This window comes from Peromyscus eremicus, chromosome 1, assembly GCF_949786415.1.
Source record: "Peromyscus eremicus chromosome 1, PerEre_H2_v1, whole genome shotgun sequence".
Taxonomy (NCBI): Eukaryota; Metazoa; Chordata; class Mammalia; order Rodentia; family Cricetidae; genus Peromyscus; species Peromyscus eremicus.
Genome location: NC_081416.1, coordinates 48697962 through 48712743, shown reverse-complemented (window position 1 = coordinate 48712743; position 14782 = coordinate 48697962). Strand labels below are relative to the sequence as shown.

At 40.2% G+C, this 14782-nt stretch overlaps 1 protein-coding gene across 1 annotated transcript; it reads right to left on the bottom strand.

Annotated features, from left to right (window-relative positions):
• Nucleotides 1-8511: 8511 nt before the first annotated feature.
• On the bottom strand, nucleotides 8512-14755 carry Cntf (ciliary neurotrophic factor). Its single transcript, XM_059260218.1, has 3 exons — nucleotides 13401-14755; nucleotides 11792-11917; nucleotides 8512-10666 (listed from the first exon to the last, which is right to left on the bottom strand). Exons 2-3 carry the CDS (start codon nucleotides 11903-11905, stop codon nucleotides 10184-10186), a joined length of 597 nt encoding a protein of 198 aa, XP_059116201.1. The 5' UTR covers nucleotides 11906-11917; nucleotides 13401-14755; the 3' UTR covers nucleotides 8512-10183.
• Nucleotides 14756-14782: the final 27 nt, after the last annotated feature.

The following is a 14782-nucleotide window of genomic DNA, read 5'->3' as shown; positions in this document are numbered from 1 at the left end:
ATTGAAGCAGAACAAACATTTTTCTCTTTATAAATTGTGGGGGGCCTGCCCCCACTTTCCCTCCAGTGTACTCCTGAGCAGGGAGAAGTGGGAAATATTTAGATAAAAACATAGAGGGGAAAGAGATAGACAGAAACACAGGATAGCCTTGGGAGGGCCTGGGTCAAAACCCACCAGCCCCTTCTGTCTCTTCTAAAGGGCTATTTATAGAGATGCCAAGGGGTGGAGCAAAAGACCTCCCCCTAGCACAGTCAAGTAGAGACCCTTCCAAACACCTGGTAATCACACATGTGGTCAATCCATCCCCTTATGCAGCCCTGCTGTGTAAAGCAAGCTCAGATCTCACTAGGAAACCTCTGTGGACCCCAACAATAAATCAACCATCTCAGGTATTCTTTCATATATAAATTTGACTAATACAGACATAGTGAGAAAGATGAAGGGGACACAGAGAGAATGGTATGTGATGGACTCCTCCTTAGAAAATGTAGATTTTTCCAAGATGAGAAATGAAAAGTGAGGGGTTTCTCACCACCAAAGGCTCTGCCCTTGGATTTGCAGTCCTCTTTAGGGCTAAGTCAGAGAATGGACTTGACCCCTGGTGGTTTCCTCCTATTCTTGCTTTCCTTTCTTCCTGTCTTAGACTATTGGATCTATGTCTATAAAACAAAATTGGAATTCCTCAGCAATATGTTTAAGGCTCTTAAGGGCTAAGCCCCACCTTCTCCTCTAGTCTCATTCTTCACTCTTTTCCCATTCTGCTACTTTGCCCATTCAACTCAGCTCATGCACAAACCAGCATTGCACGGTCCTAGACACTATCCAATACCTAGTCCTCATTCTTGTTTTCTGCTCGATTTATTCCCTCTCATCCTATTTGGGAGTGGCTGCTGCTTGGTTTCTATGTTATTTTCAAACTCTCCATCCTTCTCTCCAACTCTCCTTGAAAAGTCTTGTCCCATTTTCCAGAATTATTCTTTTTTTTCTCCATGCTTGTGGTCAGTCACACTGTTCTGATTTAGGCACTCAGTTTTCACTTTTTCATGAGTGTGCCCTCATAAACCCACCTGCCCACAGCAACTTGAAGCTCATTTTAACAATATAATATAAATTCCATTATGTTCTGACTTAAAACTTTCCGATGATTATTTGTAAACATTACTTGGAAAATGCATGGATTAAAAGTAAGATTTATTGGCTTGTTGCAACTAGGGAGGCAGCTGAATACAGGGGGGCTTGAGACACCTCCAGATGGAAATGTTAAAGATATTTGTTGTATGATTCAGACTTGGGTTAGTTAATTTGGGGAAGGATTCAATAAAGTATAGTTTTGTTCTAGATTCTGTGCTATCAGAAAGCAATGGTGATTCCACCATTAGGTATCTAGACATCATTTTAGATAGGAATTTTTGCTCTTTGCTATCTAGGAAAAATAGTAAAAAATAGGATTAATCACACACTGACTTTAGAATTATTTGTGTATTTGCTTGTGCTCATCAGTTTTCTTCCCATACATAACCTTGTCACTAGTGAGAGAAATGAATGTAACTGCTGATTGCTAGAATTGAGCTTGTGGCCCCCAGAGTACTCTGGGATTATTACAAGTTGAGCTGAAGTGCATAGCTCAGTGAGCAGAGACAATATAAACAACCTCATAGAATTATAGCCGCGGACCGAGTTACCCTGAGACCACATAATAGAAAAAAAAGCCCACTTCATAATTTTGTCAACACACAGACACAAATAAGTTCATAGTACCATCTACAAAGTATCACCTTATGAAATTGTGTGTGTGTGTGTGTGTGTGTGTGTGTGTGTGTGTGTGTGTGTGTGTGTAGCCTGAGCCCTATCTTTGGCTTGTTGTTTCTTTAATATTGTCTTCTTTGATCGCATCTCAAAAACCACTGTGCAAGCTCAACCAACCATTTTAAAGGCTTTCTTCTCTTGGGCAGTTGTACAGATTTGTTGCCCTGATATCTTGTTGTCTTTGAGGTTGACTTAGTACTCAGCACAAGGGCTTCCACCAGCTTGATTGGGATTTTCACAGTTGGATGGAAGCACACAAAAATGGGCTTAGTTCTTGTTTAAGGATGTGACAGCTCTGGAAATCTTTGTGCTTGATCATCAGGGTGAGTGAAGATGGTCATCAACACCTGGCCTCAAACTCATGATCCTCCTGCTTTAGCCTCTGAAGTTTGGGGATTATATGCATGCATCAACGTACCCAGTTCTTCACCACCTCTTGTAAAACAATATTGACACTCATTCTACCTCTGTCTAGTGCCAATGCTCTCTTTGTCTGTGATGATGGGTTGTGGGTGAAGCCCAACCTTGAAGGCACTTAAATCTGTCTTCGTTTGATTGTAACAACAGACAGACAGCTGCCCCACTTCCTGATAGTGTCCAATTAGAGCAAAGCTCTGTCCTGCTTAGACTCTACTCTATCAGCCAATTACAGCCTAAAATGCCAAAAGAGGTTTTAACATGGTCTTCCTGAAATACTCACAGTTCCTCTTGGATCATCTTCCCCTCAACACAGCTGCTTAGCAGCATTGTGTTCCTCCTAGCCTCTGGCTGAAAGATCTTGTTCTTGTCATTTCTCCTCTGCTCAGTTGGCTTCAGCCCCATCAATTTTTCATTTCCTAGAAAACAAGAAACTCTGTCCTGCCTTGGGGATTTGCACTTAATAGTGTCTATACTCAGATCTACTAATGGTTGATTCAGATCTCAGGGAAATGTAACCTGAAAATTAAGGTAGAGTAAAATAGCAAAGCCTTCTTGAAAATGGCGAAGAATGTTAGATACAAACCATTTACTATGGCCAGAAAACAGATCCTGGCTATTTTACATAACCTGTTGTTTGTCGCTGAGGTTTTACCAACAAAATACTATAGAAAATGCAATCTCCCAGTTATAATTCCATTTTATTTCCCTGTGGATCTGCATTGACCAGAAAAGTTCATGTGTAGATCCTGACTCAGGGGTAGAAGGAATGAAGCCCTAGAGTACTGTCCCTCAAGGACTCCTGCTCTTTGTCTTTGTGGCTACTACTTTCAGGAACTTTCACTTTTTCTACACATTTCTTACCAATATCTAAGTTACACGATTGTGTGTTACTTGTCTTCACTCACCAGAACACAAACTTCAGAAGTAAAGAGCTATGTTGTATTCGTCTCTATGTCCTGGTAGCATCAGTATTCCCAAGGCTTACTTTGAGCATCACTGTATTGTCAGTGAATTCTTCTGCCTCCAGCTGTGTTCGGCTCTAGTGTAGACACAGCTGTCACAGATACATTCTAGAACAAAGAGTTGATGCTAGCACTCCTCATCTTCAAAACTTTCATGGATTCTTTTTTCAAGATGTCATCATTTCCTTCATTCTCTTTGAAACACTCAGAAAGCCTTGTGATTTAGCCACACTGAATGGTCTCAGACATGCCACAAGCCTCCCAGTAGCCAAGCCCTGACAAATGCCACTGAATCTAACTACAGTGCTCTTGCTTGCCTCTCCCTTTTATTATTATTATTCTCTTAAGGGCAAAATCCTCATCGTCCTTCAATGCCCAACTGTCAGGTTGCCCAACTTCTAAAGTGTGTTTTCTGTGCTTTCACCGCTCTGGGTTATCCACATGAACCACTAAGCACACCAAATCCTGACAGTTGTGTAGCTGGAGTTTTCTCTCCAGTCCTGCCAAGCTCCGGCAGTCTGACAGCCCACTTATAAAATAAACACACAGAATCTTATATTATTTAAACTGTTTGGCCTAATGGCTCAGGCTTCTAGCTATCTAGTTCTTACATCTTAAATTAATCCATCTCTATAAATCTATACCTTGCCACGTGGCTCATGGCTTACCAGCATCTTCACATGCTGCTTGTCATGGCGGCGGCTGGCAGTGTCTCCCTCCGCCTTCCTGTTCTCTCAATTCTCCTCTTTGTTAGTCCTGCCTATACTTCCTGCCTGGCCACAGGCCAATCAGTGTTTTATTTATTGACCAATCAGAGCAACACATTTGACATACAGACCATCCCACAGCAGTTGTATTCTGCTGTCATTTCCAAGGGACCATGGGTGTTTCAAGTACAATCAATGATCAGCTATGCTTTATGCCTTCACTGTTTCCTTTGTAAAGCAAAGATTTTTCTATGTATCTTACAGACTTCTAAAGAGGAATATATGAGACAATGCCTGGAAAGCAATTAGAACAACACCTGGCACAGAGTAAATACCACATACACTTATCTTTATCATTCACTTCTGTTATCATCAGGGACCCAAAATAGTTCTGTCAAAACGCATTGCTGTTAAAATTGGTTGAACTTTGGCAGGCAACTTCCAAAAGTTGAACTTTAAAAGCTTTACAGTAACTTTAAAATATTGGCATTATTCTCGTGACCTTTCAAGTTATTTGTATAACCCTCAATCTCTTGCTATCTTGAGTTGGGCATAGGAACTGGGTTGGTAGCGTTAAGCAAGAAAAATTTCTTAACTCTTACCCTAGCTTTATGACATAAAGATCATCCATCATCTGACCTGAAAACATGTTTCTTGGAATATTATTTAAAGTCTTCTCTGGGTGCCTTCAGTCTTGAGGATTTTAGAATGTATTCTACATCTCTTACCATGTCATAGAGGGATAGGATATAGGATATTAGATTACAACAGAGCTTGTGGTTGGGGAGTAAAATGTAGGGTTATGAGTTGCTAAAGCTATGAAGGGTTCCAATACTTGGAACCATTGAGTTTCAAAGGAGCTAAGTCCTAGAGCTTCAAAGGGTTATTAGAGGTACAGGAGCTGAAGAGGCTGAGTGTTAAGATGAGGATGAAAGAGACAGCTGATGCCTTCTGAAAGCTGGTCTAATGGAGAGGCCAGAGGGTGCAGTGGTGTGTGTGTGTGTGTGTGTGTGTGTGTGTGTGTGTGTGTGTGTGTGTGTGTGGTGCAGACTTATATGGCAGTTCTCATTCTTTCTCTTTGGAGCTGGGATATTGGGACAGATTTTGGAATGTCTTTGATTCTCTCACACTAGGTGCCTAATAAAGGACAGGACTAAATGAAATTTGAGTTCCTTCCTGTATTAAGAGGAGGGTGTGGGTAAAGAAGGATGAGTCTAAATGCATGCTTTAACACATCTTGGGTGGTGCCTAGGTTTGCATGTTTCCTTGGCTCTCCAGTCTAGGGCTTGCCAGGTGTCTCCAGGGCCTGTCTGACTATACTACAGAGAAAGCCATCTTCTGTGTACAGTGAACAGCCTGTGCCTCAAACTCTCCAGAGACATAGGATTCCTGGGGGCTGGGAGTGAGGTTGGGTTGGTATTTTGTAGCCTAAGGTCAGCAAGGTAAAAACTAGGTTATGACCCCACCAGGTACATCCTGGGGAGAAAATGACAATCTCTGGAATATTTAGAGTACACTCCTCAGTCCAAAGTGTAACTTGAATCTAAGCTGCTTGAGTTATTAAATACACTTGAAGTTCACATGCCATTTACAAGTACATACAGATAATTTGTCTGAACTGTGTAACAACCTGTGAGGTCAGGTATTTGTCATCATTTCCATTTCATAAGTGAGGAGCTCAGAGAAAGTGACTTGTCCCAGGTTGGGAACTTAAATTGGTTTTGTTACCCTTTGGGACAAGTTGATACTGGTTTTGTCCAAGGAAAGTGAACTATAGAGGTGAAGGTGGATTTCAGAATCAGATGATCTTGGTCACCAGGTCTCTCACGGTATGAGAATAGAAGAAAGCTTTGAGACGAGAATTAAATCTTCAGTCCTGTCATATGCTAGAGGAATAAACTTGAACAAATTAATGCTCATTGTCATTTCCCTCATCTGTGAAAGACGATAATATCTCAAAGGATTAAATATCATGAAACAGTGTCAAGTTGTCTTATATGCTAACTAAGTAAATGCATTGTTCTTTCCTACATGCAGACAGAAATACACACTCAGCAGTTTTATTTTCACCTATGTGGTTTGTCACAACTTAATTTCTACCTCTAAAATAACCAGAAATGGACTCCTCAGAGATCTTTTTCAGCCAAAGGCTTGGCTGGGAATAAAATACTTCAAATTAAACCAAATCTTCTTCATTTACAGCCTAGGTGATTGAACTACATATTCAGAGAGTTGCAGGAGCATTTGGCCTGCTGGTGTAGGGGCACTCAGCCTTTTCCAGTCTGCCTGACCCTGGGATTTTTGCCCAGTGGCCTGGCATCATGGAGATTTACCCAGCATGCTTGATCGAGCCTGGCCCTGGCTGAGAGGATTACATTTCATCCAGTGTTGAAATCACTTGAAATTCCCCTTGTTCATCCAAAGACACAGAAATAAAAGAAGTAACTTGTGGTCTTGCTGAGAAGAGAACTCTATTGTTAGCCATTCTAGCATCTTTTATTTTCTGTGCCCAAAATAGATCGATCCAAGAAACATTCTTTTGTTAAGAATGTCAAGCACATGGATATTTATCTTAAACATCAAACATTTCATTTTTTTTTCTTATCAGTGATAGAGTTCTGTAAAAGCTTTTGTGGTGAGATTGTTCTGCTGCCTTTTACTTTTGAATGCACCAGCATTTAGAGGGTTCATTTTCGACCATGAAGCTTGAAGCTGACGCCAAACCATCTCTTTTAAAGATTTCCCTGTTCCCAAACCACATTATATCACACACACCACGGTCAACTGAAACCTCAACTCAACCCCCACTATTCCTCATTTTGGTGGAAGCCTACTTCTATGTTGCTAACCCTTAATAAAAGCAATAAATGAGCTGATGCTCTGGTATTCAGTGAGGACCCAAGGACGCATGATGAGAAGTCATTTGAAATTACTTTTCAGACTTTTTCCCCTCTGGCCAGAGGTCACAACAGTGTCATTGGGCTTTCATCCACAGCAGTCTGAAATAACAGCAATATCAGGGCTATGACTTTATACTCTGCATGTTTTATTAAAACAATTACTTCTCTCAATTTCCAGCATCTTAAAACTGACTCTTTTCCATGCTTGGCCTCAAGTTTGTGCTAAATTTAAGTCTTTCATAACATCTTAAGGAGAATTTGTCAGGCCTCATTCATACAATTCAGGGAAACAGAATCTTCTGCCTCAGAGAATTTTTTTGAGGGCTGTGGGGTAGAATCTCTCTTTTTAAAACAATGTAAAGGTTAAAGGTGAGGAACTGAACTTGTATTATCTTACTATGATTTTCTAGCAATTCTATCCATAGACAGGAATATGAAATAAGGGAATAAAATCTAAGGAAAAATCTCATTGACCTTGTGAATCCTTAAAAACTATACCCTTCCAAATATGCTGGGACTGGAGCTCAGTGTAGAGTGCTTGCTTATTATGTGAGGCACTAGGTTTCATGTCCCATGCTGAAAGCAACCCCTTCCCCAGGCCCATTAAGATCTCTGGTGTCCACAGTACTATTACCTGCATTATTAAGATACACCTAGAGCATTGGCACATTGTCAGCCTTTCATTCAATTTTATGCCTTTCTGGTAAACACGATGCATTTTCTACACATGCCATCTCTCACACGGGTTTATATTTGTGTTATATAGCTAAGTACCCATTTACCCTTTTATTCTTTCCTTCTCTTGCGACAGTCTATGTAGTACTAAAACTGGACCAGGCTGGCTTTGAATTGAGTCCTCCTGCCTCTGCTTCCTGAGTGCTGGGATTAAAGGTGTACACCACCATGCCCAGCTCCACCCATCCCCTTTAAAAATTAATTTGTGTATGTGCATGTGTGGCACATGTGAGTCTGCATGCATGCTCAGGTCAAAGAGGGATGCCAAGTGTCTTCATCTACTATTACCTTATTGTCTTGAAATGGTGTCACAGGACTTACTGTTTTGGTAAGGCCAGTGAACTCCCAGGATCCACTCTGCCTCTGTTCTCCAATGCTGGTGTTACAGGCACACACAATCATGCTCAGCTTTTACATGTTTTTGGGTATTCACACTCTGGTCCTCATGCTTGCAGGACAAACACTCTTACCCACTGAGACATCTCCCCACTCACTCCCCGCTCTTTTTTTCCTGAAAGGTTTCTATATACTGCTGTGAGGCATACTTTTAAGTTTCTTGTTTTTCTTCTTGGGGTATATGCATATACACATTCTTATTATGCAGTCCAAGCCACCCTCTAACTCCCAATCCATCAACTTCCTGAATGCTGGGATGCTGCCATACACCACCAAGTTTTTTGAAGATGAATCTGATGACACAATAGAACAGGGCACTCAAGAGACTCACCATTTCTTTGAGCTACAGGACTGAGACATATTTCTTCTCATTTAATATTTGTACTTTCTCTGGGCTGCCTTCCACTTGGAACCTATATACATATTCCTTCATATGCAACTGAATAGAGCTTAAGCCAGACTCACTGATTTCTGAAAATCCTGCAGTATCTGTCACACCTGTGAGACACAAAAACCCTAGGAGGTCACTCATGACGTATTGTTCGTAATCTTGTTATTCCCCATAATGAAATTTTAGACCCACTGTTTTTCAAACATGAACCTTGTTAACATACTTTATTAAATGGAAAATGCTGCTGACAAACAGAACAATTTAATAAGCACAAATAAAATAAGCCTTTCTAAACAAAATGAGAAATTATCTATACCAAAATCACAAATGGAATATAACAAAATAGGCCTTTTATGGTGCTGGGTCCAGATGTTTACTGTGTCTAACTTGTTTCCATGAGCCAACTTGTTTTTTTTTCTCTTGGAGTCTATTCTATATTGTACTACACCAACCCAGGAAACATATTTATTTGTGGCTTTAATTGATCTCTTTCAATTCTTTATAATCCCACCCTAGTTTTGGTCTCTTTATTTTATACACACAACTGTATTTTCACAAACACAGTAGAAAGCAGGGTCTCACTTCCTCTGAGCTACTACAGTGCTTGGCTGAGTCCTGTCACATACTTGATCAGAGTTCTAGCCTGCATAGAACCCCTTAGAGAGGATACAAGGTGAGTCACATATCCCCACCTCATGCAACTTATGGAAGTTAGCCCTCTCTGACTCATGGTTCATTTATGAAGCAAGATGTCATGATTAGACGTGGCCCCCAACTCACGATCTCTCAGGTTTAACTAAAGTAAAAAACAAATGGTACGAACAAATTATTAGATTCACAATGCACCACTAATGCATAGGCCTCAGCGAAAATGACCTTCCCCAGGGATGTGTTTCCTAGTCTTCCATGCTGTGTGGCTCTCACAAGAACATTAAAAGTGGAGCGTTACTGTGTTGTTTAAGAATCTCTGGCATTCTCAGTGGGGACCAACCAGACCTCATCCTCCCCTCATGACTAAGCCCAGAGAATGTAAGGTGATGGAGCTCTGTGACTCTTTAACCTGAGCATTCCACCCACTGTCAAATATCTAGTTATAGTACCTATATCACTCATCTGTTAACTTGCTATAAAAAGTGATTAACCCAATGATCAAGTACACTAGTCAACACTAAACCAGTCTATTAATGCACAGCCTCAGCTTCTAAGTATGGAAGTACAGTGGGCCCCATTTTTTCCCCCAAATAGAATCTGAAGATGTATAGTTGCTGTTCTTTGCCAGGTGTGGGCAACAAATACTTGAGGATGGCTGTCTTTTGCTGACTTCTGAGGATGTGTAGCAAGGGCGGCTTTTCAGTGCTAGGGACAGATTGCATGACACATCTTCTAACCCTCTGAGACAAAGATGTAAAGTTATTTAGAATATACATAAAGCCATGGCACACTCATTGCCTCAGCACAGCAATGTTTTTTATTATGGTAATTTAAACAGCGATAGTCTAGGACTTCCTATTTCTTTGTCTTTTCAGAAGTCAACCAGAACTAGTAACAATTTCTCTTCTGCCTGTAAGGCTGTTAAATGCCTAGAAAGGCCACTTAGTATTAAGGAACGTCAAAGTACTAAGGTATGAGGATAGTGCCCTTGTTTCTACTCTACTGTATCACCAATACAAAAAAAGCATGTGCACACATATGCATACACCCAGAATAACCCTGTATATCCATCTGTTCATATGTGAGCCAACCCTACTTGATGAAAATGCCTGTAGTTTAAGATTTTCAAAAATTGATTCTGAGAAAACGAGGCCTTAGGGAACTACCTATATCTCACCAGAACAAGAAAGGAGAGGGAAGGGCTAACTGCTACATTTACTTGTCCTTGGGCCCATAATGGCTCTCATGTGCTGAGATTCCCATCTGATGAGAGGAAATGACACGGAGGTCATGGATTGACCTCACGGTCCACTGTGAAAGCTCTTGAAGGACCTTCAGGCCCCACAGCTTCTTCTCAAAGAGGCCACCATTTCCAACAGTGACAGGCATCCTATCAACCTCATTTTCAGGGATCTTCTGTTCCAGAAGCACCATTAACTCCTCTAGCTGGTAGGCAAAGGCAGAAACTTGGAGCAGAAGAGTATGTATTGCCTGATGGAAGTCACCTTCAGTTGGGGTGAAATGCACCCTCTGGTCTTCTAAAAGCTTGGCTAACATCCCATGGAAGGTACGGTAAGCCTGGAGGTTCTCTTGGAGTCGCTCTGTCTCAGTCATCTCACTCCATCGATCAGTGCTTGCCACTGGCACACCATCCACAGAGTCCAGGTTGATATTTTTATTCAGGCCCTGATGCTTCACCTGCCCGAGGATATAGCAAAACATGGTATGTTCGATATCATCTCAATTCCTTTCTTCAATCACAAATAAAATCTCCTTCACTTCTACAGTCAAAGACCCAAGCTGTAGAGAAAATGTCTAGAATAGAAATCCTTCATTTGGGGAGCCACGATCTTGAAGGACTATCTGAATTTCCCTATTCCCCCATGTTTTTACTCTCATGTTGAGATCAATCCTTTAAAACATAGTAGGAACTGGGTTTAAAAGAGTAACCATTAGAGTCTAATAAATGGCAAGGCTTTTCAAAAGTTATCAATTCTTAGAGAACATAAATTTGTAACTTTATCTGAGGCCTGGAATAGTATCACAGCAGTCCTTTAGTTGGAGGCCCTTAATGAGAAAACCCAGAACTCTACTTAACCTGAGCATTCTACCCACTGTCGAATATCTAGTTATAGTACCTTTATCACTCATCCGTTAACTTGGTATAAAAAGTGATTAACCCAATGTTCAAGTACACTAGTCAACACTAAACCAGTCTATTAAGGCATAGCCCCAGCTTCCAAGTATGGAAGTACAGTGGGCCCCATTTTCCCCCCAAATAGAATCTGAAGATATATAGTTGCTGTTCTTTGCAACTAAATTAATTAACCCAGATGGTTAATTTAACATTTCTACAAGACTAGTGAATATTCCAGGGAGTATTTTAGACAAATCTATTTAGTTACAGGTATACTTCTGATGTGGAAAACTAAAATGTAGGTAGCTTATACTGTACAGAGGGAAACTATAAATTTCTCCAAAATTCCATTAAGGTTCTTCCTAGAGCTACAACCCTTTTATTCCCAAAGCTCAAAAATTCTATGAAGAACCAAAACTTAGACAGTCTACTGTCTATCCTGGTAGGAGTCAGAAAAAAGACAATCAACTAATGTATCTTCTCACTCAAGGAAAAGACCTGTCTCTTAAGCAGCCTAGGAGAAGACAGTAAGGTTATGAGTTTTCTCAAGGGAGAGGCCATGCCAAATTATAGGTGTTTAATATATGAATGACAATTAAGACTAGTTTTCATAATTGGTTATGGGTTTAAACACTGATGGTTAAGAGTTGAGTTGAAAACAGACAACAGCAAAATAGACAACTTACATAAGATTCCATAAGAGCAGTCAGGTCTGAACGAATCTTCCTTGCTAGCCAGATAGAACGGCTACAGAGGTCCCGGCGGTGAAGGGTCAGAGGTGACTGCTCTGCGAAAGCCATTCCCTAAATCAACTGTCCCAGGAAATAAGTGAGCTGGTTTGCTTCTGTCTTCACTGGGCCAAATAAGAAATGTGACTCCCACAGACTAAATCCACTGGGCATTCTCTAATGGGATTGTGCACCCCCATCCCCACCCCCTGCCTGACTCAGAGGTGGCAGCAAATTCCTGGCTGTGGATTTTTGTGCCTGTGGAATCAAAGGGCCCTTTTTAATCAGTCTTTTTTTTTTTTCCGAAGCGTCTGCCTCCATCTCTCTCCTCCACTCAGTACTTAGCACTTGTTTTTATGTCATTGTTTTGCTTTTGTACTTAGCAACAAGGTCACTATCACACTAATCCTCATGACACCCACCCCTGCCTAACATAGTCTGTTATTTACACATATAATCTGTTGACTTTATTCTGCTTTCTACATTCTATTTTTTTTTAATATGGTAAAGTGTATTACTGAGTTAGGTGCCATTTATTAAATACTGTCTTACAGCATTTAAACTTCATTTGATTCCTAGGGTTATTCTGGGCTATATATTAGTTCTCTTTGGGTGTAAATATTTTCTCATTTGATATATAAGAAACTTTTTTCAAAGAAGTTAGTCCAATAAACTAGATTCGTGTTTCTCCACTGGTCTTTGGGTTTATCCTGCCTCCCCTTTCCCTTTACCATTTCTTTGTGTAGCTCCTGTTTTGTGCAAGAGACTAAGACTGTGTGATACAGGTCCTTTGTAGCATCTTTCCATTCCCATACTTCATAAGGTTAATTTAAACTTGTTTAAAAATTAGCTAAAGGAGCATCTCTAATCTCAATCATGGTGCCTTCCTAGTAGCTACAGGATGTGGAAGGCACTGTTTAGGCCTGTTTGCTCCTAAAGGAAACACCCAACCCTAACTTGGTAACATTTCTGAGGCAGTTTTACTCAAGTGACAACACGCTTCCTTTTCTTCCCAGTCCCAGTCATACTCCATGCTAAACAAGGCTTTGAATGAATGAACAAGAGAATGAACAAGGCTTTGAAATGAGGACAAGAGTTAAAAGGTGCTTACAGATCTGCCATTCTATCGTACTGCACTCAGTGGGTGATGCTAATTGGCTAAAGTTTGAAAGTTTCATCCTTAAATGGGTCAATGAGTGTCCCTATTTCATATCACACGTTGCCAAGAAGTTCAAACATTTGCCATCTGAGGAGCAAGTTGACATAGGCAAATAATAAATGAGGAATGACTGTCATTAACTTTTACCAAGGTTAGACTATGTTTTCTCTTTAAATTAGAACTTGACATAGGTATTAACAGCTTTGTCAAGAAGCACTGATGTTAATTGAAACCAAGGTTCTGTCATTATCAGAGTAAACTGTATTTCACAGTATCCTAATGTCCCCAAGTAAGCAACTGAAACACCATTTGGAGGCTGCCAAACACGGAACTACAAGGCATCTTCTCAGCATTAGAACCGCTACCCAACTCTCAACAAAGAGCAAAGAGCAGCATACAAAAGCCTACCCTGGGGGCATCTGTTTTCTTCATTTAGCAGCATCAACTGTTTTACTCTCGGATGACTAACTCAGTACAACCAAGGAAGACCAGTTGCTTCCAGGAAGACAACTTTTATTTTTCTTCTTTACATACTTATTTTGAATATGGTTACCTAGATTAAGAGAAAACAAGATTTTAAAAGCAAAGTATCCCTTTTATTATAATTTTTTTTTTTTTTTTTACATAACTTTTAAACCTAAATCAAGTAACCACCTATCTCTCATCACAGGAAAAGGGTCCTGCACATTTCAACAGGCAAAAAAGATTTTAGGAAATATAACTGCCCCATTACAATGTTCTGATTTTCTTGAGTATATGGAAAATTGGAAGGACAGGAGCAAAACTGGTCTGCAGTGAGGCTGTAAAACCTCACTTAGGTTGGTGGTTGGGTTCACATTCTTCCTCCAAACAGGTGTAAGGGAGGTCCAAGTGCTCTATAATGATGTTTTGCATGCTCATCCCCAGGACTCCCAGTCAGTGTCTGACTAAATCCTGTAAAATGTATTAGAGTCTAATTACGTAAAATACACCAGCAACCCAAGCAAGGAGTATGCATAACTCCCAGAAATACCGAGTAATTATCACAACTATATCCATAAAATTTAGACCTGCCAATTGAAAATGAAGGTATGACTAGTTATTTAAAAGATAGTAAGATATGAGTATGAAGTATCTATCATTTTTTAAGATTAAAAGGACTCCTTAAAGGACAATTCAACAAGTGGCATGGAAGAAAGAAAATGGAAATGGTGCTTAGTTTGCTCATATAGATTTTTACTATGCTAGCACTTGTTCTCAAAAGAAAAAAAAGTTCATGAAAAATATCTTAAAATTTATTGCAAACTGCTACAATAATTTATTGTCAGCAAATGGTAGCTATGAAGATGACCCAGCCCCCTTTACATCCCCTCCCCCAAATGAGAGGACAGGAAGTTTCTAATTATTATAACTAGTTGCTTTCCTGGGGAGGGGAGTGAGGTACAGAAAAGAACATTTCTCCCCATCCCAGAAAGAAGAGATGTTTACAATGCAGTCTGCTTTTCTGTGGGTGGCTATATCTGATGGATGAGTAACCACTCTAAATGAAATATATGGAGATAGTCTAAATGTGAAAAACAAAGGGTAAGTGTAGGATACATATATTAGCTAGAGAAACAGTATCAAGTAGAGCAACTTTGTTGCAGTTCCATTTATAATTACTCTTACAGTATTTTCAAATCTGTGTACCAATGTACCAAAGTCAATATACATTTCAAACCAATGTACCAAAATCAAACTCTGTGGGGTAGGACAGCCTGTCTTCATGCCTTCTCTTCCCTTCTAGAGAAAACAAAAATGTGTTTAAGATT